The 27782-nt window shown below is 36.7% G+C and overlaps 1 protein-coding gene across 1 annotated transcript; it reads right to left on the bottom strand.

Moving 5' to 3' along the window:
• Nucleotides 1-521: 521 nt before the first annotated feature.
• Nucleotides 522-27595, bottom strand: Atg14 (autophagy related protein 14). The gene is made up of 10 exons (XM_089238215.1): nucleotides 27347-27595; nucleotides 21385-21447; nucleotides 20686-20728; nucleotides 20509-20590; nucleotides 17720-17957; nucleotides 12798-12964; nucleotides 11743-11899; nucleotides 3373-3549; nucleotides 2186-2402; nucleotides 522-1625 (listed from the first exon to the last, which is right to left on the bottom strand). The coding sequence occupies exons 1-10, from the start codon at nucleotides 27550-27552 to the stop codon at nucleotides 1542-1544; spliced, it is 1434 nt and encodes a 477-aa protein (XP_089094341.1). The 5' UTR covers nucleotides 27553-27595; the 3' UTR covers nucleotides 522-1541.
• Nucleotides 27596-27782: the final 187 nt, after the last annotated feature.

The raw sequence follows: 27782 nt of genomic DNA, 5'->3' as shown, positions 1-27782 counted from the left end.
GAATTGAAACACATACTTAAAGCTATATGCAAGCAGATGGGCAATGTGTATAGCTTGCATTAGAACCAGGGAAAGTATGTGTTTCATAAAATTACCTGCACTTTTTTTAGCAGCGGTAACTATAAGAATGCATTATACACAATAGACAGCATAACCAAAGTAAAGATTTGTTACGAGTGCAGATAATTTTCAGCCTTACTGCACACCCTGTCTTTTTTGGCAAGCTAAAATATGAGGACATAAAACACAAGTTTTTCAAAATAAATTTCTGACTCGAAGGAAGCTGTTGCTTGATATTGTAAAAGTCAGATCATGAGTATGTCTTATAACAAGAATTTATCACAAGCTATTAAACCAATACCGTCATAAAACTAATGTTGGAGACACAAGATCCCTAATAATGTCAATTTTTCACACTATTGTGAGCTCTCATTACAACAGACTTCTACAAGGGTACTCCAAACGCAAAAAAAGACAAAAGCGAAACCAAGATTCAATGAGTCACACCACACACAGAATGGTAACAGTGTAACAATATCAGCAAAATTTATTTTTACACGCATCAATATATTTTACATGCTTTTTTTTTAGGAACTGATTAAATCATATTGCAAACATCTTCGAAAAAACATCAATAGAAAAAAGAAAAATCTAGTTTAACCAAATTTGTGACTTCTGTTTTTTTTTGTAAGAAAAATATTACACAATTTTTACAGTCAGGTAATTCCCAAGTGGAAAACCTATGCCATAAAAACATACAGGTATTTAAAAAAAGGGAAGGAGGAGAGGGAATGATCATGCGTGTATGGTCCAGCCAACACAATGAGAGAGAGAGTGATAAAAACAGATCCATGAATATGAACATGTCCATAAGAAGGAAAAAAAAACTAAGAATGGTTGGAACTCACAACGCTAAAATTGTACGAAACGCTAAAATATTGGTACGCAGATGTATTATACGAAGGAATAATATATAAAACTCGATAGGTATACATACTAGGTACTTGAAAACATTTTTTTAACATTTTAAGAGTCTAATCGTGAAAACGTATCACAACAATTGAAACAAATTTTCAGCTAAGTATATTGGTATGTTTATAGAATTTAAATATGTTCGGCAGCTGAAAATAAAAAGAGTAACACAAAATAAGACATTCCACTCATTAAATAAGACTTTGAGGGGTGGGGTAAAACAAATTAAATACGGCAGAATTGCTTAAAATATAATACAATTGAAGTATTTAAATTAAACATTTCAAAAAGCAAGAGCTAGGATTGATTATTATTTTTGGAATATAGCAAAGTACAGAAATAAATGTTCACAGATCTAAACAGTTTTGGCGAAATTGAAATTTACGATTTTGAAAAAAACAAAAAGTAATTATGGCTCTCGAGTATTAAGATGGAAATAAGACATATCAAAATGACATCCAATTAATATCACATCATAATAAAAAAAAAGAAAAAACCCTTCATGGCAACATTTAAAAACACCGTCGTAAATAAGTTTTTAAAATTCTAATTTTGCTTCCCGGAATGAACTACCTGTGTCCAGTAGCGGCTCGCCACATGGAAGCCACAGAAGACATCCAGTCTCCCTCAGCTGCTGTTGCTCTATGCGATGCCTATAAAAATGGAAAAGAAACAAGACACTTAAATATTACTCGTTAACATGAAATTCCTTTTACGACGAGTTTTACAAGTAACATTAACAAACACTGGTGATAAAATTAACTTATGTTAGAGAAAGAGTATTTCTTTCACAGGATATCACAATTTAGCACTGTATGCCCATACTGATTGGGCCTCTGACCTTGACGAGCAAAGGGAGAGTTAATTTTCCAAGGAAGGGAAAAAAAACTCGCTAAAATAGTGCAAAAGACGCAGATGGAAAATACCAACCTGCTCCTTTTCCCTGCAACCTTTTAACCGAAAGAAGATAAATGGAATCGCCCATCGTGACATTTCATGACGTAGCCAGAGGCCAAGTCAGCGTGGGTGCACAATATATAGTAATTTGAAGATTAACAAGAACTAAATGAAGATTACTGAATTTTGGCAGCTACATATACAATCAAGAAAATAATTTAACTATCTCTCTATTAAAAAAATGCTGTTTTTAAATTATAAATAATAATATAAAAAGAAATTATCTGTGCACTCTGAATATAATTTTTATACGAACAGGTAAAGGTTGAACAGTGTTGGAAGCCACTGCAGCCATATCTTGCTGCTGAACAGCAGAGTAATCAAAATCACAGACGTCTTCCACTTTCACCCAGTCCTGTTCAACATCATCATTAGAAGTCTGGTACATATCATCATCTTCATTAGTCAAGTCCTTCGAGACCACATTCTCAGAGGAGCGACTCATCCTATACTTTTCCTCCAGAGGTCCAATTCTTAAAAAATAAAATAATGAATGATTGTACTACTTTTATGGAGAGAGATATGTCTATATAGAGTTTGATTGAGCATTGAGTGGCTGAGAGATGATTCAATCTAATTATTTGATCATTTTTGTCGCACCACAGTCATTTTCTGCACATGAGGGCTAATTAGACAGACACCTACAATTTATTGTAGATTAAAAACTTTTTTTATACCCACCGAAAGGTTGGTGCGCTAGCTAAACCCTTGATGTGGGATCCTTGTGTTAGTAACAACGGCGGTCACGTCGTCGTTTCTGTTGTATCACTGTATCAGTAAAGTTTCTGACAAGAAAGAACCGAGTATGGAACTCGCGACATCTCTAAACATCCTTTGGTAAACTTTTGGTACTTTAACCTGAGCTATCATGCCCTGACTCAATCTAATCAGCCCTGTGAGATTGGATTAGCAGAGAGAGTGAGGGTATAAATTCAGTTGATCTATGTTTATGTGGGACTGAATGACGAATTCAATTCTATCTTGTGTCCACAGTCTCTGAGGTCAAATATTCCCAGGGTTGTGGATATTCCATTGGCCAACCAGAAAGTAAAATCAATTCCCAGTATCACCTCAAAGAGTTAAATCCCAAAATTTCTTGTCCGAAAACCAAAAATATGTTTTACATGATAAACATGTACAATATGTAAATCTTGAGTTAAATGATCCATCCAATGATTTTACCCAACTCAGACATTTGAATAATATTTGGAAGAAGCTAGGCAATGATACACATGTGATATTTTAATTTTTAGTGGAATGCGATACATTGAGATTTTTAAAAAATAACATTTTCAATAAGAATAGTAATTTTTAATACAGTCACCAGACATTTTAACAGAAGAATCTTTATAATAAATTCACGCAAAGCGATGGCATTGTATAAATTTAGAATGCATTTTGGATTTTTTTTCTTAAAAGTGAATAGTAGTAATTTAGCATTACCTCCCTAGATCACTAATATTAGTGTCCAACAGTAGAAGCAGGTTATCAATTGTGCGTGTGGGTTTGATGAGCATTGGTTCAACATTTTGCGAAAGACACAAATGTATCACATTAGCATTGAGTTTGGCCACCTTATGTAGAAAACTATCCTCTGGAATTTCCCCTGCCAAAAATTCACTGCAAGAAAAGACAAAAATATTGAAAATTGATCAAGAGCTATAAATAAAATCATATACATATGAGGCGATAACATAAGCCTATGCATCAAAAGACAAAAGTTATTATACAGAGTGCATAAGAAACGGGGGTATGTCATTTTATTGGTGAACCATTGATCCTAGAGGTATACTTCCAATTAGAAAAAGTTTCCAAATAATGTGTAGTACTCAGATGTGTCTTTCATGTTTCGAGGGGTTCTATAGTTATTAAAATAAAATAAACTTTTTATACAGTCCCAGTGTGCTCCGAAACCCCATTAAAAGTCGTGGCCCTGTCTCTCCTCCGATGACAATAAAAAAAAATTCCATGCTTGTAAGTGCAATATTCACTGATACATTCAAATTTGAATAATGGAGGAAAATTGGGAAAACAGCTTTAAATGCAGAAAAACCATTAAACCTACATTTAACACTGTTCTTTCCCAAATTTTCTCAATTTTTTTGAACTTGAATATCTCACTTGGAAACAGAATTTTTTTTTTATTGGCATCGAGAGATTGGGCAACAACTTTCTAATTGGGCTTTGCGGCACACAAGGACTGTATAAAAAGTTGGTTTTTTTATTTTAATAACTATACAACCCCTTGAAACATGAATGACACATCTGAGTACTATGCATTATTTGGAAACTTTTTCTAAGTGGAAGTATATATCTCTAGGGTTAATGGTTCGCCAGTAAAATGTCATACCCCCATTTTGAAATGCACCATACGCAACCTGATATTAAATAAGCCCAAGCAGTATTGGATTTAAGTGATAGTGTCTGGCTTTGTGTCCATAGAAAATTGGACTACTTTGGACTACATAGCTATGGACTACTTTATATTTTAATTCAATTTGAAGTGAAACTTCAAATTGAATTCAAATATATCAGCAAATATTGCACTTCGAAACATAGAATTTTTTGTTGGCCTTAAGAGGTATAGGGCAACAACTTTCTAATTGTAAGTTGGAGGACCATATAAAAATTTAGGTTTTCATTTTGTTACACACTGTATTTTTACCCTCAAAACTGGTGCTGAGTAATTTTTGAACACATTTTGAGCATTTTTTAAATTGGAATCATATCTCTATGGTAGACGGTTGATGAGATAAAGGCAGCATTAGCACTTACACAACACCCTGTATGCACTCACTAGTCAAAAGTAAAGCCTAATAAATTTGAAACTACAGGGCATCTGGGGGGGGGGGGGAAATTCCCCATTAAAATTGATCATTTTAAACATGGTAAATGAAAAAGAAAGAAATCATTCTTTTTTCATGCTTGCAGACAGCTCTGTAAAATTTTAATTATCAAATTTGACGAAATCATGTACTGCAGTTGCAGATTTTGATAAGAAGCCATTTAACAATCATCGAACTTTCATTGGTTGTCAGACAGAGGTATATGATGAATATGATGCATGCACATATGCAAGGACGAAAAAAATTTGAAAAATCACAGTTGATTATGCACATATGAATAGTATTGGTGCAGTGCTATCTTTCGATTAAATTTAAACCGAAGTTGAAAAAAAGGGGGTCATCAACGAAATTCTTGTCCAAAGAGGGGGGGGGGGGGGGTCACACTTGAGAAAAGTGTGAAGAAAAAAGTTAAAAGTTTGAGAACCACTGCCGTACAGTATACTGCAGCTCAGTATGAATTACTGTTTATACTCGTGTATAAGCCAAGTTTTTTTTGTTTTTTGTGGAAAAATTTGTTCCTCAGGGGGTGGGGGGTCGGCTTATACTCGAGTCAGTTTTTGATGAGAAAACATCGACCCCCCCAATCAGTAGTCATTTTAACAGCAGTGTTCGAGAAAACAGCATTATCGGTATGTGTGAAATATGTTCAAACCCCACATGGAACGGATCATGTCAAAGCACAGGCAAAGAAATCGAAAACATCATTGGCTTTGATACCAGGTGGGCTAACGTCGATTGTACAGCCTTTAGATGTAAGTATCGACAAGCCTCTCAAAGACTATTTGAGGAATTTGTGAATTAAATGGATGAGTTTCGATGATAAAGAAACTACACTAAGTGGGGCCTTCAAGAAACCTGACATTGGCCTAGTGTGCTAATGGGTACATAAGGCATGGAATTCTGTTTCCGCAAATCCTTCTAAAAGTGTTGCATCAGCAACGAGATGAACGGAACTGAAGATGATACCCTCTTTGAAAGTGACAATGGCAATGACAGCCCAGATGAGGATAAAAACGAAGATGCCGCGCCCCCTATGATAATCTGATGAATTACGACGAGCTTGGAGACTTAAAAGAAACCGATTAAAAAGTTTGAATCATTTTCTATTGTAAATTTTTGTAAGCTGTTCATTTTGCATAAAAATATAAGAATTTTTTTTCTCTGAAATGCACGGATTTTTGGGGGTTGGCTAATACACGGGTTGTCAATTTATTGTGGTTTTGGTGGTCCTGAAGTGGGGGGGGGGGGTCGGCTTATACACGAGTATATACAGTAATCCCCTGAAAAGTGGAAGGATCACTTTAGGAGAAGCCGGCCTATGCTGCTGGTGCTTCATTGCAACGGGAGGTTGGGGAAGCAAATATTTGTGAATGACTATTGAACCAGGAAAGTGTGGCCCTTATTTAAGAAGAAAAACATGACATTATGCAAACATAGTGAAGCAAAAGGTGAAATAACTTAAAATGGAACATTTTGTGATTTGACAAAATGACAACAATTTGAATCAAGCTTGCATCCTTGTTTTAGGGAGTGAAAAACATATGGTGATGCTAGTGCTGGTGGATGTGTCTGGTTGTTATTTCGGAAACATACAGTCATGACTCCTTTCTTTTTTTAGTTATTTAATAGAAGAGAGAGAGACTTTTAGGACATGTTCGGTCGACAGTTGGAGCCAGACTGAACTCCAATACAAGAACACACTAGATAATGCCTAGCTAGTGAGTGGCATAAAAAATATAATAAAAATATAAAAATTGTACAAGACAAGTAGCGCCACAGTACTCCCCCACGAGTCTGAAGGACAGCATATGGCACAATGTACAAAATATGATAATATAGTTACGACGATATGACAGTATAGTTACGACGAATTGACAATATAGTTATGGCAACTAATATGGCATTGACATGTGCAAAAAAAAAATATTGTTCGAAAAATTCAAAAAATACGCAATACGAAAATACCTTATGCACAAATTAATAGTCGAGCAAAAAAAATAAATTACAAATGATCAAAAATTAGTAAATGTATGTAAATGCAAAAACGATTACTAGAATAGATAATAAACACATATAATATACATATAAGAACATTGAAAAATGAAAAATGACGATGCACGCCCTGGTCCATCGTGTGACATCCTTGAGTATTGAACTCCACACAAATCGTTGACGAATAAGGTCTACAGTTGATTTAACGCCTGGATGGGCGAGGTTATGAAGGACCGTAAACACGTGGTATCGGTGTTTTTCTGGTACGTAGGGACGGATAATTCCAGTGGATAAATCACAAAAAAGTTCTGTACCCTGAGGACAGAATTTGATAGGCTTTATATCGAGTACCCCACCTGGTTGTCGGAGGGCCTGTAATTCGGCGTATGTACTCTGTGAAGTAGCAATAGCTGCGTAATCAATCGAGTCAGGTAAATTAATTTTGGATAATCTGGAAAAAGCATCCACTACAACATTTCGCTCACCCTGAATGTAACGAATGTCCGTAGAAAATTGAGATATATATTCTAAATGACGGCGTTGTCTGGGAGAGCTGTTATCATTAACTTTGTGAAAAACATATGTTAGAGGCCTATGATCACTGTAGATCGTAAATGGTCTGCCTTCTAACATGTGTCTGAAATGTTTAATAGAACTATAAACCGCAAGCAACTTGCGATCATAAGTACTATAGTTCTTTTCAGTTGTCGTTAACTTTCGAGAAAAAAATGAGAGTGGTACGACAACACCATTGGAAGTTTGTTGTAAAACAGCTCCGAGAGCGAAATCTGATGCGTCGACTGTCAACGAAAGATGAGCATCATGTTTAGGATGAGCCAAAAGCGTGGCATTGGTAATAGCCTGTTTACACGTTTCGAAAGCAGCAATAGTTTCCCCCGACCAAGCGATGAAAGATTTATCTTTTTTCTTCTTTCCTTTGCACAAATCGTGTAAGGGAGCCTGGTCAGATGCTGCGTTTTTTAAGAAACGGTGGTAAAAGTTGAGAATTGCTAGAAATCTTCGAAGTTCATCAACCGTTTTTGGTTGCGGATAATTACGAAGAATGTCGACTTTTTCTGGCAAAGGAGAAATGCCGTTGCTGTTAACCAAAAATCCTAAGAACTCTTATCTCAGATTTCCCAAATATGCATTTATCAGGATTAAGAATTATGGCAAAACTGTTTAAACGTTCAAAAACTAATTCAAGATCTTTAAGATGTTCTTCTTCTGTTGCTGATGCAACTAGTACGTCATCTAAATATGCATAACAGTTCAAGTCTCTTAAGACAATATCTATGAACCGTTGAAATGATTGTGCCGCATTAGACAATCCAAAACACATATATAAGTACTCATAAAGTCCGAATGGGGTAATAATGGCAGTTTTTTCAACAGACTCGGGATCTAAAGGTATCTGATGATAAGCCTTAACCAAGTCCAATTTAGAAAAAATGTTTTTCCCTGCAGACCGTAACTAAAATCATGAACATGTGGTATAGGATATCTGTCTGGACACGTTATAGAATTAAGTTTTCTGTAATCCCCACATAAACGGTATTCTCCATTATGTTTAGGAACAATGTGTATCGGGCTTGCCCATGGACTTTTTGAAGGTCTCAGTATGCCCTGATCCATTAGCGTTTGAACTTCACGCTTTGCAATAGTAAGTTTCTCTGGAGAAAGTCTGCGGGCTTTGGTAAAGACAGGAGAACCTTTAGTAGTAATGCAATGTGTAACGCAGTGTTTTTTAGAAGTAGCCCCAAGCATAGAAGGATTCGTTAGATTAGGAAATTTAGATAAAATTTTCAAGTAGGGCGAATCTCCACTAATGGTCTTTAAGCCTAATGTAGGGCAACTGGCATTGCTACATTTGATTGAAAGTGAAGTCAAACTGTCAATCAAACGAGACTTTTTTACGTCAACTAATAGACCATAATGTTCTAAGAAATCAGCACCTAATATCGGGCGATTAACATCAGCTACAACGAAGGACCATCTAAATAGTCTGTGTAACCCTAAATCCACTGATAAAGATTTGCAACCATACGTAGAAATTTTAGTATCATTAGCTGCGTATAGCGAAAAGTTTGTATCTGCTGCTTTATGTACCTGTGTATCTCGTGGGAAAACCGAAATGCTAGCGCCTGTGTCCACTAAAAAACCAGTACCGGATTTTCGATCATGAACAAAAAGGCGAACTAAACGCCGGCCATCACCTGCTGTCGCCAAAACAGATGGGCCAGTTAGTTTTCCGACCAGTCACAGGGTTTAATGCATTTTGATGCTTTTCGACCGAATTTGAAATGGTACCAACAATAAGGTTTACGTTTGGGTGTACCATCACCACTAGACCGAGAATTTGAACAAACTCTTCCCTTTTTGTTAAAATTTTCCTCTCTATAGCGGGATAAGTGGTCAACAGCAACGGTCAAAGTCAAAATTTGACTTTGAAGTGATTGCAAGCTGATGGTTTCATTACGGCTGACCTCAGAAATAGTCGGTGTGTGCCCAGTGACTTCTGTAATTTTATCTGCCATTTCTGCTAAATCCGGCAATGTATCCTTACTAACAGAAAGTATCTGCTGTGTATGGATAGGCAAATGTTGTAACCAAAGGGTTTTAAGCACTTCATCTGAAATTTTCTTGCCAGCTAATGTATGCATCTCATGCAACAACTGAGAAGGTCGCTTATCCCCAAGAGTGAGCTCTTGGAGTAGAACTCGTAAGCGGGAAGTTTCCGACAGTGAAAACTGTTGACAAATGCGTGTTTTTAACTGGTTGTAAGAATCGTCTGTAACAGGAGCTCTGATCAAATCGCTAACATATGATAACACTTCGACATCGAGAGCTGTCACAACACAGTGAAATTGCGTTTTAGGATCAGTAATTCCGGCAATTTTAAAGTTCGATTCAATCTGAAGAAACCAAAGATCGACATCGGATTTCCAAATCGAAGGCACGCGAAAGTTCTAATTCAGAAGACATACCTGTTTCTTCGGTAGCGTTCGGCATATCCAAAAAAAGTTCAGCACAATCCAGGAAGAGAACTGAGGAGATGCCCCCTCAATCAGTCAGCAAACACACCACACACAGGGGGAAAAAAATGCAGCAAGTCGCATATTACGAAGCGAGAAAGAGTAGTTTCGTCTGCGCGTTCGTGGCTGTCAAACATCTGCTTTATGCGGGTCACCAGTACTATGGTGATGCTAGTGCTGGTGGATGTGACTGGTTGTTATTTCGGAAACATACAGTCATGACTCCTTTCTTTTTTTAGTTATTTAATAGAAGAGAGAGAGACTTTTAGGACATGTTCGGTCGACAGTTGAAGCCAGACTGAACTCCAATACAAGAACACACTAGATAATGCCTAGCTAGTGAGTGGCATAAAAAATATAATAAAAATATAAAAATTGTACAAGACAAGTAGCGCCACAAACAAAACAAAAACAAAATGTTTTTTTTCCAGGTAATTTCTTTGGGAATGATTTTTTTCCCCAAAAGTGGATACTTTCTGCAATCATAGTCAGAATTCGTGAAACATAAGAATTATCCCTAAGTCCAGGAAATGGAATAGAAATTATGCAGCCCCCAGAAAAATATGGAAAACTTAACAGCTACACTATTAAATACTATTTTTCTAAATGCATTTCACTCTGTCATAGTTTTGCCTTGTCATTACATGACTGAATGAATGAACGCCAGGGGCTCTGCCACTGGACTTATCCCGTTGCCGAGATCTCTTCCAGCCCGGCTTCTTCCAGCCCCCAGTGGCAGAGTCTGGAACAAAGTGAGTGCACCTAACAGTCTGAGTGTGTAGCTAGTGTTGTGCTTGATATTTCAGTGCTGCCATCTATACTTCGAATTGTGAGTGAAGTGTATTGATTGAATAAGTGTTGCGTTGTAGGCCTGTTGCTCTCTGTGGCGAGACTTTTTAACGGGGAGATCGGCTCGCATTCGCGCATTGAAGTTGGAAACCACAGAAAACCAACTTCAGCCGACCACCAGTCATTACATGACTGTGATCACGGGTTGCTACTTCATTGACACACAAACACAGATGCCACAGATTGCAATGGTGTCAAGCAAGAGCAGCTTGGACGACTGAATGGCACAATAGTGTGTTCAGTGACGAGTCTCACGGCTGTTTTTACCAGTGACACTCGCCGAATAAGAATGTGAAGGCAATGTGAAGACAGGTCCAATCCGGCTGCAAGAGTTGAACACCCTACTTTTAGACAAAGCAGCATCATGGTTTCATTGCAGGGATCCAGGTTCGAACCCCACCGTCACCGCAGTGGTGGTCGGCTGAAGTTGGTTTCCTGTGGTTCCCAACTTCGAGGCGCAAATGCGAGCCATTAAAAAGTCTCGCCACAGAGAGCAACATGCCTACAACGATAAATTATTCAATCATTACACTTCACTCACAGTTAGAAAAACTGGTGGCAGATGGCAGCACGACACATAACAAGCATTACACAGAAACAAACTTCACGTCAGGTTTCACTACATGTACACACACATTCTCGCATGTACCAATTCGTTAGAGGTTCCGCAAAGGAATATGGACGAGGTGCATGTCTGGGTTTAGTAGTAGTAGTAGCATCATGGTTTGGGGCGCCATCACCATGGATAGCCAGCCGGTCCTCCTTGGTTTGCATCAGAGACACAATGATGGCATGTGAGTGAAGTGATACAGCCATTTGCACTGCCAGGCAATGTATAATCCAGACTATTACTACTGAACCACACATTCCTCTCGTACATATTCCTCTACGAAATTTTGCATATTCGACTAAGGAATTTCAATGTATTCTAACGTATAATCTGTGAATTATACACAGGAAAGTATGACACTTTAAAATTTATACCAATAGATTCATGCCTGTAATGCTGTAAAATACAAGCATTCACGAATCATTCATGCACACGGATTCTAGGCAGATGTTCTAAACACATACATTTTCTGTTAACTCACCTGTAACACAAACGTTTAGGCACATGAACGTCTAAATAAAATGATAGCACCATGACAAATTGGGTGGCATAAGAAAGAGCAGCAACGATTCCAGTGGCTACATCTGTTTGATACCTCCCACTGTCTGTCATTGGCAAGGAGTCAGGTCCTTTGGATGCTGAAAAAATGAAATGTGAATTTGCCTTTGAAAGTGAAAAAGTCTTTCCATTGAAAATATTGTTCAAACAAGAGGGAAAAAAGATTAAATTATGCTTGACAGAGTATCTGTAAAAAGGATGGGGGGGGGGAATATTCTATGAAGTACATTAAAGAAGTGATAGAAATTTGAAATAGTAATTCTATGTACATTCTATTTCATTATATACAAACTCGCAAAGAGTAAAACAACAAAAACAAAACTAATTTGCTTGAAAAAAATGTAATTAAATAATTCTGCTAACTTAAAACTATTAACTTCTATATTCATACAATCAATCATCATTGTTATGATGGATGTATGGATGCGAAAAATAGTTCGTAAAATTGAAAGTTCATAAATGGGAAAGACGGTTAAAGGTTATATTGTTTGAGACCAGATTATATCGAAAACATGCAGTTTGTAAAATCGAACATCGATTGTAGTTGAATATTAGTGATTTCCTGTCTTTAATCTGGGACGGCGAAACATTGCATCAATCATTATTTTTTGCAGTGATCGGTACACCACTAACAGAATCTTTAGGAATGGAAGAGGTTATGTAGTCTATAGTCTGAATCGAGACTATAGACTACATAACCTCTTCCATTCCTAAAGATTCTGTTAGTGGCGTACCTTTGAATTTCTCTTAAAGCAGACTATAGACTGGAGATGCCCTGGACCTCCCACCTTCGGGGGGGGGGGGGGCGAGGAGCTTACGTTGCTTCTTGCGACAGAGCCTGGGTGTCTCGCGGTTTCTCCAGTTCTCCAGTCTATAGTCTGCTTTAAGAGAAATTCAAATACTATAAAATTTGCAGGTTATCTGTAGAAAATTAGGGAAAATAAAAATAAATTGAAATATAAAAAAGTTGAAACTTACACCAATATATATGAGTAGAATAATCTCCATCAGCTGGCAAACAAGGTCCAACAACACTGTACTGTATATCGCTGCAAGAATCACCAGTAAACTCCCAGTGGTCTTGCACAAACATAATCTGTTGAGCTTCCTGGAGTTCTGTGCGCATTTCACCACAATTGTCAACACTGTAAATAGCGAATGATTTTTAACTTGGACTGAATCAAGGGAGATTAAAAATTTAAATTTTACTACAACACTCCAGAATGCGATATATGGTCAAAGTTTTGGCCGAACTGATGCTGATTGTGTTTAATGAATTTGGTCTTTTTCTCTCCAAAATTATACATTTCTTTGTGATTTGAAGCAATAGTGACAATTTACATCACGCACATGATGTCATTTTTGGGGGGGGGGGGGAAACACAAGAAACAAAATTTTTCCAAGGTAAAATTCTTTGGGAATAATTTTTTTTCGTCCAAAATGTAAGGAATATTTACTATCACTGTCAAAATTTGAGAGATAAAATAATTTTCAGAGAGACCAGGAGAGTGAGTATAAATTTGAGTCTCTTCGATTTATTGGCAGCTACAGTAGACTATATTAATATCATGGAAAGTGTATATTGAATATTGAAGGGCACAACTTGCTTCCCATCTCAGAGAGACATCGAAGCCTTCCTGAAGGATGGGTGTATCCGGCAAGAGTGTACAGAGACCTGAGAGTAATTTAGTTATATAGGTGATTACTGTTCTAGGGGTTATTTCGGGTGTGGGTCATAATCCCGACAGACGAAATCCCGACAGGTCAAAATCCCGACACGGTCAGAATCCCGACAGGTCAAAATCCCGACAGGGTCGAAATCCCGACAGGGTCAAATTCCCGACACGGTCAAAATCCCGACACGGTCGAATTTAAAAATTCAATTTCGCCGTATAAGCCGCACTTCGCAATTTCTGTCGGGATTTGAATTTCTTGCGGCAAGGGGCGTTTGGGTGACGATGAGAATGATAAATTGCGATCAAATAAAATTTCCAAATTTTAATTTCGCCGTATAAGCCGCACTTCGCGATTTCTGTCGGGATTTGAATTTCTTGCGGCAAGGGGCCTTGGGGTGACGATGAGAATGATAAATTGCGATCAAATAATTTTTTTAAAATTTTAATTTCGCCGTATAAGCCGCACTTCGCGATTTCTGTCGGGATTTGAATTTCTTGCGGCAAGGGGCCTTGGGGTGACGATGAGAATGATAAATTGCGATCAAATAATTTTTTTAAAATTTTAATTTCGCCGTATAAGCCGCACTTCGAGATTTCTGTCGGGATTTGAATTTCTTGCGGCAAGGGGCCTTGGGGTGACGATGAGAATGATAAATTGCGATCAAATAAAATTTTCAAATTTTAATTTCGCCGTATAAGCCGCACTTCGCGATTTCTGTCGGGATTTGAATTTCTTGCGGCAAGGGGCCTTGGGGTGACGATGAGAATGATAAATTGCGATCAAATAATTTTTTTAAAATTTTAATTTCGCCGTATAAGCCGCACTTCGAGATTTCTGTCGGGATTTGAATTTCTTGCGGCAAGGGGCCTTGGGGTGACGATGAGAATGATAAATTGCGATCAAATAAATTTTTCAAATTTTAATTTCGCCGTATAAGCCGCACTTCGCGATTTCTGTCGGGATTTGAATTTCTTGCGGCAAGGGGCCTTGGGGTGACGATGAGAATGATAAATTGCGATCAAATAATTTTTTTAAAATTTTAATTTCGCCGTATAAGCCGCACTTCGAGATTTCTGTCGGGATTTGAATTTTTTTTGCGGCAAGGGGCCTTGGGGTGACGATGAGAATGATAAATTGCGATCAAATAAATTTTTCAAATTTTAATTTTGTCGTATAAGCCGCACTTCGCGATTTCTGTCGGGATTTCCGTTTGTCGCTGCAAGTGGTTTGTGGCGGATACCATGATCAATGGAGATCAATAATTTGGAAATTCATTTACTTTTCCAACTTGGCGAAAAGCAAGGGATTCAGGGTTGCCTTTTTCTGGCATTTATCGATTTTTCTATCCTCCACAAACACTGCTATTCCTTATTATTTTATTTGAGAATTTTTCGAAATTCTTTCTCGCTCAAGTTTCAAATAGACTTAAAATGTCAAATGATATTGCACAAAGTTAGACCGTTTCATGAAGATCTTAATTTAAAATTTTCAAGCTTTTCGAAAGCAATGTAATAGTAGAGAAATATTTTTATTCATATGTATAAAATTACATGTCTTGACAGCTTAATTCACTGATTCATCGCCGAGCCGCAACCACTGAAGGTCAGGCCCGTATCTAGAAATTCCATTCGGGGGGGGGGGGGGGGGGGAACAAGGTGGTCAAATAATATATTTGGCCATGTTTTACCTTATTTCAATCATTTTCTCTCATTTCGAAGGGACCGGATCCCCAATTCCCCCCTTCTCACTACGAAGCTATAAACATAAAATTCTGTCAGTAGTTTTATTTTATACTGTTGAGACTCCCAAAAAAATTTCTTAAAATTCTATCTCTAAGTTGGTCTTAAGGCTTTGAAGAGAGTATGCAAATTGTGTAGTAGTGTAGTTGCATACAGGGTGTCCTTTAAGAGTTAGTACGGCCATTGTCTTCTCAACCATCCGTGGTAGAGATGATTTCAGTTTGAAAAAATGCTCAAAAGGCGTTCAAAAATTACCCTGTACCAGTTTTGAGAGTGAAAACACAGTGTGTAACAAAATAAAAAAATATAAATTTTTAAAACTTCTAATTATAAAGTGACTGCACCGTATCTCCTGAGACCAACAAAAAAAATCTAAGTTGACAAGTACAATGTTCGCCGAGATATTTGAATTCAAAATTCGAACGGAAAGGACAGCATAAATTTGGGGAAGGAGCGTTGTCGATTAGTTTTTGCTGTCTTTTCATAACTTTTCTCCAGTTTTCGAATTCAAATATCTTAGCGAATATTGCACTGAGAAACATGCAATTTTTCTGTTGGCATCAGGAGAGACAATGCAACAACTTTCAAATTGGAAGTTAAAGGACGGGAAATCAAAGAAAAATTTAGATTTTTTTGTTTTGAGCCACACACACTGTATTTTCCGAGGATGATATCACTTTCCGCTATCTATACGAAGGTTTCAACGGTTGGCTGATGCGAGATGAAGTTAGGAAGGAAAAATTCACCTGTGCTCTTGCTAGGAATCAAACCCACGTTCTCGAGCTTTCTGGGTGAGCCCACTAGACTACAAAAGTAAAGAATATCAATTTTTCCTTGGAACTTGTATGCGATGAACGGTCGGACCTAACTCAGGCCTCTGGAATCATGAAGTGCGGCTTATACGGTGAAATTAAAATTTGAAAATTTATTTGATCGCAATTTATCATTCTCATCGTCACCCCAACGCCCCTCACCGCGAGAAATTCAAATCCCGACAGAAATCGCGAAGTGCGGCTTATACGGTGAAATTGAAATTTGAAAATTTATTTGATCGCAATTTATCATTCTCATCGTCACCCCAACGCCCCTTGCCGCAAGAAATTCAAATCCCGACAGAAATCTCGAAGTGCGGCTTATACGGCGAAATTAAAATTTAAAAAATTTATTTGATCGCAATTTATCATTCTCATCGTCACCCCAACGCCCCTTGCCGCAAGAAATTCAAATCCCGACAGAAATCTCGAAGTGCGGCTTATACGGCGAAATTAAAATTTAAAAAAAATTATTTGATCGCAATTTATCATTCTCATCGTCACCCCAACGCCCCTCACCGCGAGAAATTCAAATCCCGACAGAAATCGCGAAGTGTGGCTTATACGGCGAAATTGAAATTTGAAAATTTATTTGATCGCAATTTATCATTCTCATCGGCACATGGCACGCCCCTCACCGCGAGAAATTCAAATCCCGACAGAAATCGCGAAGTGTGGCTTATACGGCGAAATTGAAATTTGAAAATTTATTTGATCGCAATTTATCATTCTCATCGGCGCCCGCACGCCCCTCACCGCGAGAAATTCAAATCCCGACAGAAATCGCGAAGTGCGGCTTATACGGCGAAATTGAAATTTGAAAATTTATTTGATCGCAATTTATCATTCTCATCGGCGCCCCAACGCCCCTTGCCGCAAGAAATTCAAATCCCGACAGAAATCGCGAAGTGCGGCTTATACGGCGAAATTAAAATTTGAAAAATTTATTTCATCGCAATTTATCATTCTCATCGTCGCCCCAACGCCCCTCGCCGCGAGAAATTTAAATCCCGACAGAAATCACGAAGTGCGGCTTATACGGCGAAATTGAATTTTTAAATTCGACAGTGTCGGGATTTTGACCTGTCGGGATTTTGACCTGTCGGGATTTCGACACTGTCGGGATTTCGACCCTGTCGGGATTCTGACCGTGTCGGGATTTCGTCTGTCGGGATTGTGAACGGAACCCGGTTATTTCATAGGTGTCAATGCCATTGCCAGAAAAATGTGTAGTTTGTCAAGCAATGAAACATTCTGCTGCCAAAGAAAAGTAAAACATCATACAAATAACATGGAAAATTAGTAGGGCGACGATATCACATAATTTTCCAGGACGTTTCCTGTAATGTTGGCTCGCCTGACTTTTTTAATATAAAAATTGTCCCATTTCATTTATATTCCCTGTATATTTTCAACAAGGCTTACTTCAATTTTTTATTCCCCCCTGAAATCAAGCTGATTAGATTATCATGACCATGATTAGGCCCTATTCAATGATGATTGATAATAGAAACTCTGGATGTTTGTGCTGCTTGCTGGGACAATTTTTTTTTTCAAAATCGAAACCCACATGCAAACCTATGGTTAACAACCACTGCATTGGATGATCATTACATGTTATTTCAGTAACATAAAAAAAAAAAAAAAGAGTTATGTATTAAATATTCCATACTTTAAAGACATCTTTACTTCGGTGATAGGGAATATATATGTTACTAGTTGCTTGATGCTCTTTCGAATGACATCTTTTAAGTTCAGTTTCAACTCTCTGAGTCTCACTCTGCTTTTTATCATGTGATTCCTATAATTATCTTCTGCTTTCTCCATCCCTGCAATCTTGTCGGTAAATTTTGGTCGTGTTGAGCGCCATCGTTCATTTTTTAGCTTCACGTGATCAACCAATTTTTGAGCTGAGGAAAAAGAAAAGATAAGAAATCAAATACCCTTTTCTTAAATTAAGCAGATTTGTTTTTTCCTTCTAAAGAAAGTGAGAATTAAGGAAATTTAGTGAAGTTGAAAAAATATTATATTTTTCATGATGTTGTTTAGGTTATAAAAAAGATAAATGGAGCAGATTTCTCTCCCCCCGACATCCCCTTCCATACATTATAAAATACTATACATATTTTTTTTCACTCATCAAACCGTAGAGAGGAAGCTAACTAAAAAATGCAATGCTGGCGTAAAAGGGGAAAAAAAACAATTGCCATTCACAGGGTTACCAATTAAAGAGTAGTGAAAGAGGGGAAGATACAGTTCCCATGTGTGTGTGTATTTCTTCCACCTACTCTAGGCTGATATATCAAGTCCCTGTATGGGAAGAGGTTAACCCATGAGGGAAGTGCACGTTGATAGCTTAACTTTTCAACTGATAAGCTATTATAGTGATAACTTGATACAACAATGTATTGCGGAAAAAGAAAAAATATTGTTGTACAGGGATTGCTGTTACATTGAGAGGCAATATTATCATCACATGCCATCAAATTTAGGCTGCTGTTGGGAACTTTTTCAAATTGGTGTAGTTAATACTAACAAAAAAAAACAAAAAAAACTTTTGAGTTATTTGGTGCAAAATTTTTTTTAATTGATTAGTTGTTTTTTATTAGCAAACAAAATTCAGTTAGATGTGTGTGTGTGTATTGCTCCTGTACAGAGATTTATTGCAATACACTCTGTATCGCATACAAAAAATATTGATAAAAAACTTCAACACTTTTGATGATCAGGTGGTACTAAATAATTTAATTATGACAGTTATAGTACACAATTTATTCAATACATAACTTGCATACTTTTTTATCAATCCAGAAGAAAAAAAAACTTTCAACATGAGGGACATGGATCCAGGGCTATATAATAGCAGGTGCAACTAAAGCAACAGAATTTTAAGTTGATCAAATTTAAAGTAGTTTTGCTTGAAAATATCTTACTACATTCTTTGATACTGTAATAATAGGACATGGCATGGTCTTGTAGAAACACTTTCAGAAGCACCAGGTAAACTTTTTTATCATTTATTTATAACACATACAACTTATATTTTGTTCCGATATGAGAATTAGCACTAAAAAGTGTTTTCTATAGTCTGTTTCAGGTTAACTTTGCAGTGCAGAGAAAGGTAGAGAATGTATTCCTTCACCGCAAAATATAGTTCCCATGTATCAGAGGCTTACGATGATCATTTATGTAGAATATTTCAATTTTTTGAATGATTGAAAAAAAATACTGAGAAAATATCGTTCTTAAGCGATCTTTATTAGTTTAAAATTTTTAAATTAGAAAAAATATTGGTTACCATTATACGTAAAAAAAAGGGATTTTTCTCAGTGAAATTGTTGATAATTAGCCATACCTTACCGAGACCACACATCAATACATTGGTTGAAAGGCTTTCGTTGTTATAGCAACGTGTGATGTGGTTCTCTCGTAGCTTCCCCTTTACAGCAAAGTTAACTTGAAACGAACTATAGAAAACTGGGGAAGAAACAGCAGGTGCGAAAACCACGATTCAGGGGTCAGACTGAATTCTATTCGAGGTGATGTGCAGTTCTGCTTTCGCTTCAGCAGACATGATTTCATTAACATACACACTTTTAGTATATAGCTACATTTTAGGGGTGGAAAATGAAAATTTGATTTTCGTAGCAGCAATCAGTTTTGCAGCACTTTAAAATTTTGGCAATAAATAAAATACAGTTTTATATACATATGCGGTAGTGTACAGAGTATTACTTTTACTTCAAAAAACAGTGTTATCTCAGCTCAGAAGAAGGGGCGGCCCCCACTCCCAAGGTACAAAATACATAGAGATTTTCTCTAGAAGAAATAATTTTTTTTTTTAATTTTTAAATCAAAAAAATTGAGAGATTTCTTGTTCTTTATATTTTTACATTCTCTAAGGTATCAACAAATGAGAGGCTAAAAGTGTTTTTAGATTAAGCGTGTAGACATGGTAATCACTAATTTAAAAAAATCACTACAGGAGAGGCTTGAAACACTCATCACAAAATTAATTATTTTTCTTGTTTTTGCCGCTGATGCAAGTCTAAGCAGTGCTTTTGTTCTTTTCAGTTTCAAGCATTTTTGAACGATTGATCTTGTTTCTTTTACCAGAATTTACCCATTTTATATTTAAAATGATGTATTTCTTTTTGAGTTTGTTCTTGATCATTACCTCAGTTTGATTCAACATACTTTGAGACGATTTCTATACAAGGTTGTAGCACGGGAAAGGGGGGGGGGCAAAATGTGAAGAAAGGGTAAAAGATGGTTGACTGCTGTGGGTATATTGCTCTCTGTGTCAAAATTTTCAACGGGAAGTTCAGCTTCATTCGTGCCTTGAAGTTAGGAACCAATGAAAACTAACTTCAGCTGACCACAAAAATTTTACAAAAAAATCAAATAAAAAAAGAAACTAGAATAAAAGTTTTATGAACAGAAAAAGTGTTTTAATCTTACATTTCTGCACCCTCTCTGCAGTTTGCTTGATGCATTCTTTCAATAATCGATTTCTTTCAGCGCACTGACTGATTTCAAGCTTCTGAAATTATGAAAGTTAATTCAGCATTAACATCGGCAATAGCATAAAATTAAAAAACAAAAAAAGCTGTTCATACATAAAAAAACCGCACATACCAAGTTCTCAGCTTTTATCCTTGATGCCAAGAACTTATCATACCTGAAAGGAAAAAACAACAAAACATTAAAGTAATATTTTTGAGACTACATAAAAAAAACCTGTGAAACATTTTTCCAGCAAGTGGAAAACTTGTCACTGCAATAAAAATATGTACCTGCACATGGCACTTATTTTCAGATGGAAAATTAGTTTGTAAATGAGAAATACAAGAGATTGAACATTGTTTAGAATCAGTGAACTACAGTGGACTCGATAATCTGACCATTTGCTAATCCAGCCTGTCCAGTAATCCGGCGTTTTTTCTTTAAGCAACGCAAGTCTGTGCGCAGAAGTTTATACAGTGCATGCCACTTAATGTGATCACAGCTGGACTCAAAAAAAAAAAAAAAATTTCTAGCCTCAGCATCAAAATATGAAAAAAAAAAAAAAAACCATTCGAGCAAAAAAAATTTATAAACACACTGAAATACTGATAAATGATTCCCCCCCCCCCGTTATATTTTTAGTGATTCTAATAAATGGAGTCTATTGTATTATTCGAATGGGCTTTTTCAATTAACTTCTAGTAATCTGGCGATTTCAATAATTTGGCTTTCGGCACAACCTGGTCTATTATGCACCAGATTAGCAAGAGCCTACTGTAGTTTATAAAATCAAGCAGCGACCATACATACAGAAGACATTCGTGTACTCACTTCTGCAAGATTCTTTCTTTCTTCTCATTGATTTTGTAAGCTTTCAATTTTTTGTCAGCAAACCTTAGATTTAAAAAGAAAAAGTTTAGGAAAAAATCAGTCTGGTGAAATTGCATGAAACTCAAAGAATTCCATCCAGAGAAATCACAATTCTTACAGTTTATGCGATTATACAGGGTGATCAGAAGAGATGAAAAACTTTGAGGTGATAGTACACACCAATACAAACAATTATCATTAAACACACGTGCCAACTTTTGGAATCCAGAAATCTTGCGATTTATACAGACGCAAGGTGTAGCAGAGTTGATAACAGAGTTTGTAAAGTACTACGAAGTGGTTCATAGATAATTATTACTTTAATTAATAGTAAAGTGAAACAATAAAAAAAACAAATATTACATGACGCTTAGCACATGCACAACCCAGACTCCGCGAGTTCAGATCTCGACTGACGAGCGAATGTACTACGCGGTACTACATGTTTCGGTCGACAAGTCACCGCCAAGGTTGGCAAAATATCGTAATTCAACAAGAAATCTGGAGATTTTCCCGAGGGGGGGGGGGTACCCCCAGGCACTCAAGACTCGATAAAAAAAAAATTAGAATTTTTTTTAAATCAATTAAGAAAAAGTTACATTCCGCCCCCCCCCCCCAAAGGCAGGTTCTGCATTGCCCCTGAGCAGAATATAATTCCATGTCAGTCTTTCCATGCAGAATAGAGAAATCACATTGACATACTGTTCATAAAACATAAGTTTACTTTCGTGGATGCTATCAGTGACTGATAATCTTGGGTATATGAACTCTTAAAAGCTTTATATAGCTTAAAGTTTTATATTTTCTTTCTGAAGACACATTTATATAATCAGAGGAAACTTTAAAAAACTTCAAAATACAAAGCTACTGATGAAAAAAAACTTATGTTTGCCACTCAGCTGTTAATGGAATACAAAAAAGATTATACAGGAATTTCGGCAACCAAGGTCATGCCCCTGATAAACGATTGCCGATAAACGCTACGCAAACAAAGTCATGTCTTTTCCAGTTGCTTAAATGCCGCCACCAAGATTTTTTACAGCTGCTCAATGGAAATGACCACAGCTGTCCTCTATGGGTCTTTTCCCTAATGATGACGGTAGTCATTGACGTCACGACAACGTGAAAGCTAACGTAAAATCTAATTGTCTTTTTTTTCATAAGTCTATTTTTTTTATTTATTCTCTAAGTTCTTTGTTATAAAATACCTGTGATTTATCAATTGTCCTAAAGCCCCTAGCAGGTATAGAGGACATTAATCATTCAAGTCAAGTCTAATTTTCTGCCAAAATCCGAAGAAATTTTAACAAATCCAGAGAGCAGGAGGAAGGATGAAAAATCCGGAGTCTCCAGCCTAAATCCAGAGAGTTCGCAGGTCTACATTAAAGAATGTATGGTTTAACATGAAACATGCAAACGTGTTTCGAAATGGCATTTCTGTTGAAATTTATTTTGACAGAAAGAACACCATGCATGCAAATGGGAACAGCTTTTTTTTTTCAAACCGAGCACAACTCAGGTCTATACTACCTAGTGAGTTGTGCCGGAATCATGAGTGCGTATCTAGTGTTGTGTATGATTTTTCAGTGCTGCCATCTATATCTCAGAAGTGAAGTGAGTGATGTGTAGTGACTGACTATTTGTACTGTTTGTAGGCCTGTTGCTCTCTGTGGCGAGACTTTTTACCGGGGAGATTGGCTCGCATTTGCACCTCGAAGTTTTGAACCACAGAAAACCAACTTCAGCCGACCACCACTGTGGCGACGGTGGGGCTCGAACCTGGATCCCAGCGATGCGAGCCCGTTACTATGACCACTCGACCACCACAGCGGCAAATGGGAACAGCTGTCGTATGGTCCGCCACTTGGCGATTTTAGGCACCAAACATGCCTTTGGCCCGACAAAGAGTCGCCAAGGCCGTCAGACACTACAGACGATGAAAAAAAAAACCATCAGCATGCAAAACATAATAGAAATCACCAAGCATAAAAATACAAAAAAATATCAGTTAAAAAAAATTACACCTGGACCATTTTTTTAACAATAAAAAGATCGGGGCGTAAGGAATTCCGTTCATGTTGAATAAATAAATATTCTATGCATTAAAACTAAAACCCGGACCCCTTTTTACTTGGTTCAAAAATTTGGTAGGTTCATTTTAAATAATAAACCGATAAGATGATGAATAAGTAATAAATACAATAAAATAATAAAACGGTATGATACAACCTGAGCAGCAGATAAAACTCCAAATGACGCAAGCTACAGAAGGGAGGAATAATAATTCAAGAGACGTGCTGGAAATGGAACAACGGCTGTTTTGCATTTTTGAAAAAAAAAAACACGGTGAACAAAAGAAAACCCCTGTTTGGCAAAGCCGGCGCCACCTGGTATCACCCAGCGAAAACTGGAAAGATGTTAAAAAATACGGCAACCCAGAGCCCCATTATGACGGTCTTGGCGACTTATAGCGAGGAACGCATGCAGGGTGTTCTTTTTTCCCCGATAAATTTAATCAGGAATGGTATTTTCACGCTTGCGGAATGGCCGTTTCTTGTTAGAGCATGTATTGTTTCAAGACAATTATTTGTATTTTTGTGTTAAGTCCAGTCTACACATTAGCTATGATAATCAGGGTGCTACTTTGCAACTTCAAGGCGCGAATGCGAGCTGATCTCCTCTTTAAAAAGTCTCGCCACAGACAGCAACAGACCTACAAACAGCACAAATTCAATTATAACACATCACTCACTTCACTTCTGAAATATAGATGGCGGCACTGAAAAATCAAACACAACGCTACATACCCATTCAGACTGTTAGGTACACACACACAGTTGCACTTCCGGCACAATTCACCAGGTAGTAAATTGCCCATAGATGGTGACAGACCTGAGTTGTGCTCGGTTTAAAAGAAAGAAAGGTTGCTACTTTGAACGGTCCTATGCGAATTCGTAGGCAGATACAGTGCTCCCCAGGGTTGGTAAAAAAACCGTTTTTTTTAAAAAAAACCAAAAAACCGGGTTTTTTTGGTTTAAACCAGGTTTTTTGTTTCAAATAGTATTAACATTAAAAACAATGAAATTTCTGAAAAATCATTCAAACTTCTAATAATTAACTAAAATGAAATGGTTATTAATGTAATTAGCACTATTCCCATACTAATTAATCAATAAATATTTCTTACATTTTAACAAAAACCAACTTTTGCAATTTAATTATTTTTTGCTCAACTCAATGGATTACTGTGTGTTTGAAAATTCTTTCAATGTTATTATTAATCATATAATATATAAAGGTTTTTCTCCAGTTACTTTCAGTATGCTTAATTAGGAAGCTATTTTGAAAAAAGTAATAAAAATTAAGTGAATATAATGTATTTAATGAAGCATAAATAATGCAGATTAATTAGCAATGGTTTACGATATACAGGGTGATTATAACTAAGGTTCTGATTTCAAAACACTGTAAAAAAAGAACGATTGTCAAAATGACTTGAAAATTGACATGAATATTCATGAAAAAATGCAATTTTATTTGGTAAAGGGGAAAAAATACTTAAAAATGTAAAATTAATTACATCATCCAACATGTGGGAAATTTGCTCGCAGAATGGAAACGATAGCCAGTTATGTCAAAATGATACCTTAATTATAGCATTCCACGATTTCATAATTCATGGAAACATCACAAAAAACGAAGTAATTGAACAAATAATTACAACTTACTTAAGAAATGTTAAATATGTTGTCCAACCTGAGGTTGAAAGCACAAAAATTGTTCAACAACAGAATCGGAGTATGCCATGGTCATGATGTGGATGTGCTTGCAATTCAGCTGTATTAAACCAAATGCCCCCCCCCCCCCCCGTTAATATTCCTGAGGAACTTCTAACATATAGGGAATGTGCTGGAGATTGCAATTCAAAGTTTGCAATCTGACCACTGTTTATTACACCCACAGCCAGAAGTTGCAAGGGTTAAGGTGCATCCTGTCAAAATGGGTCTTCAGCAGCTGCTTTGCTGGTATTGCAATGTGCATATTGATAGAAATTGTTCTATCCACACACTGATGCTGTGGAAGTGCTGAAATGATGTGGTTGCACAAAATAGATTATACTGCTGGCCAAGTACAGCATCATCTCTTTGCACATTTTGCACTTTTTTCTTTTGCGAAAGAAACTTCCATTGCTTCAGGAGTATCCATGCAAATTTTCAAGTCAGTCATTCTGATCAGTACTTATTGTATAGTTTTGGAGAATCAAAATTCAAATTATAATCTCCCTGTATATAGCTGATTATTTTTCATAAATCTGTTATTATTATTCAGCAGAACCCTGATTAACTGGGCTTAACAGTGTGAAATAATAAAAAAAACTACTATTGAATATTAAAACTGGGAGATATACAGTAGGAGACGTGCTAATTCTTATGGGAAAGAAAATGAAAATGTGTGTGAGCTGATGTCTTTATTGGATTATAGGACCACCTGCCCCTAGCATGATGGTGTCACTACTGTTGCTGCTTCTTTATGAAGGGAAAAAGAAACCCTGTGAGATAATACACCACTACATTTTGATGTGTGATGCAATCCTTATTCATGAATTTGCTAAAGATAGAGCATCAGAATGTAGCCAAAGGGTAAAAAATGTTGTAAGAATGAGAAATTTTGGCTTTTGTATATAACTTTAAATAACTAAGATACTTCATATGAAAAATATATATTCTGGCCACTTTTATGAGACTTTTTGAAAAAACCCGCTTATAAAATCTTGTCATTTAAAGATATACCATCAGAATGTACCCAAGGATATAAAATGTGGTAAAAATGAAACATTTTGGCTAATAATGAACCAATATGATATTTTTCAAGAAAAAAAATTATATTGAGGCAACTTTTATTTGATTTTTTGAAAAAAACCAAACTGGTTTTTTTAAAAAAACCACTTGGTTAAAACTAAGGTTTAAACCATGGTTTAAACCAACGTGGTTTAAACCAAACAACCCTGGTGCTCCCCCACACCATTTCGCCAGGAAGAGGGGGGGGGGGTGCTATAAATACTGATACCTTTTTATAGGGACACTTTTATTGGAACAGGTGCTGTATAATCCAGACCGCCAAATCCAATATGATCCAGATCGCCAAGAGCGCTATAAGTCGCCAACGCCGGCGCTCTCAGTTATGCCGATCGGGCTCTCACTTGCTTTGCCGGGTTGTCATTGTTCTAGATTGTTCCTCCGTAGCTTCCATTACTCATCCATTATAGATGGTGCTTAAAGCGCGGGCGATTCAAACGGATAACAGCGTTTTTTTCCTTTGTGCAGTAGCGTCGTTGTCTTGGATTATTCCCGATGCGATTACCTTTCGTTAGTTGTTTTTAGCGTGTCTTTTCAAATGTTTGAATAGTCATTTAGTGTTTTTCGTTCCAAGCGTTAGGATTACATTTTCGTCGAACGGTAGGGCTGTATCCTTTTTATTTATTTTTCTTATTAATATTCGTTATTTTATTTTATTTGTTATTTATTTAAAAGAATCTGGATACCCGGAAATAGTCCGGGTTTTAAATTTTTTTTTACGTAGAATATGCTTATTTTTACACCATGCATGACCCTTGTTTATTTAAATATACTATTATGTTTCATTTGTGTTTCATGATATTTTTCATATTTGAATGGGTTTTTATTATTGTTTTCCATGCTGGCGATTTTTTTTTTCGGCGTCCGCAGTGTCTAACGGCCTTGGCGACTTTTGGTCGGGTCGTCGGACATGTTTGGCGCCGAAAAAAAAAGTCGCCAGAAATCGCCAATCTCTGGATTATACAGCACCTGTTCCCTTTTATTTTATAGGGAAAAGGAATGAATTTCAATTAAATAAACTCGGATCGAAAACAAGAGTGAATTGCACACACAAAATGGTTTGTTACCTCTCCAGGGATTTGTCTTTGGTATGCGTGAATGCGCCATTGCGTATGCACCCAGTGCAATAGAAGCATTTTTCCGCCCTCAAACAAAGTGGGCACAAGCCGTAAGGCGCTTCTATTCTTTCTTCGCTGGTTCCGAACTCGTTGATGTAATTGAAAATAACTTCGGGAGTTGAGTTACAAGATCCACAGTTACTTATGTTCGCCATAAACAAACACCAAATAACACGGAGTTCGTGTTGCCACACACTAAAGAATAAACTACGATTGAGAAAAAAAAAATCAGATTGTATCAAAAATATTGTTATTTGTGAATTTTATTTTATAAATTTGATGATATTATTCATTAATATCTCAGTTTTAGGAGGAAAAAGTATCAAATTTTTGTGTCAAAGTGAAAAAAAAAGTCATATCAAATGCGAGTCAAAGTCGTCCGAAT

This window comes from Pholcus phalangioides, unplaced genomic scaffold (genome assembly GCF_987345545.1).
Source record: "Pholcus phalangioides strain wild (caught in Gottingen) unplaced genomic scaffold, Ppha-v1.0 ptg000010l_1, whole genome shotgun sequence".
Lineage (NCBI taxonomy): Eukaryota > Metazoa > Arthropoda > Arachnida > Araneae > Pholcidae > Pholcus > Pholcus phalangioides.
The sequence above is the reverse complement of the archived record's forward strand: the minus strand, read 5'-3'. Positions and strand labels throughout refer to the sequence as shown.

Excerpts from the sequence above, each read along its gene's own strand:
- Atg14 (XM_089238215.1), bottom strand. The coding sequence starts at position 27,552 with ATGGCGAACATAAGTAACTGTGGATCTTGTAACTCAACTCCCGAAGTT. Across the intron at positions 21,448-27,346 it reads AAAGACAAATCCCTGGAGAG|GTTTGCTGACAAAAAATTGA; the intron begins GTAACAAACCAT and ends TTTAAATCTAAG. Across the intron at positions 20,591-20,685 it reads GGATAAAAGCTGAGAACTTG|AAGCTTGAAATCAGTCAGTG; the intron begins GTATGTGCGGTT and ends TCATAATTTCAG.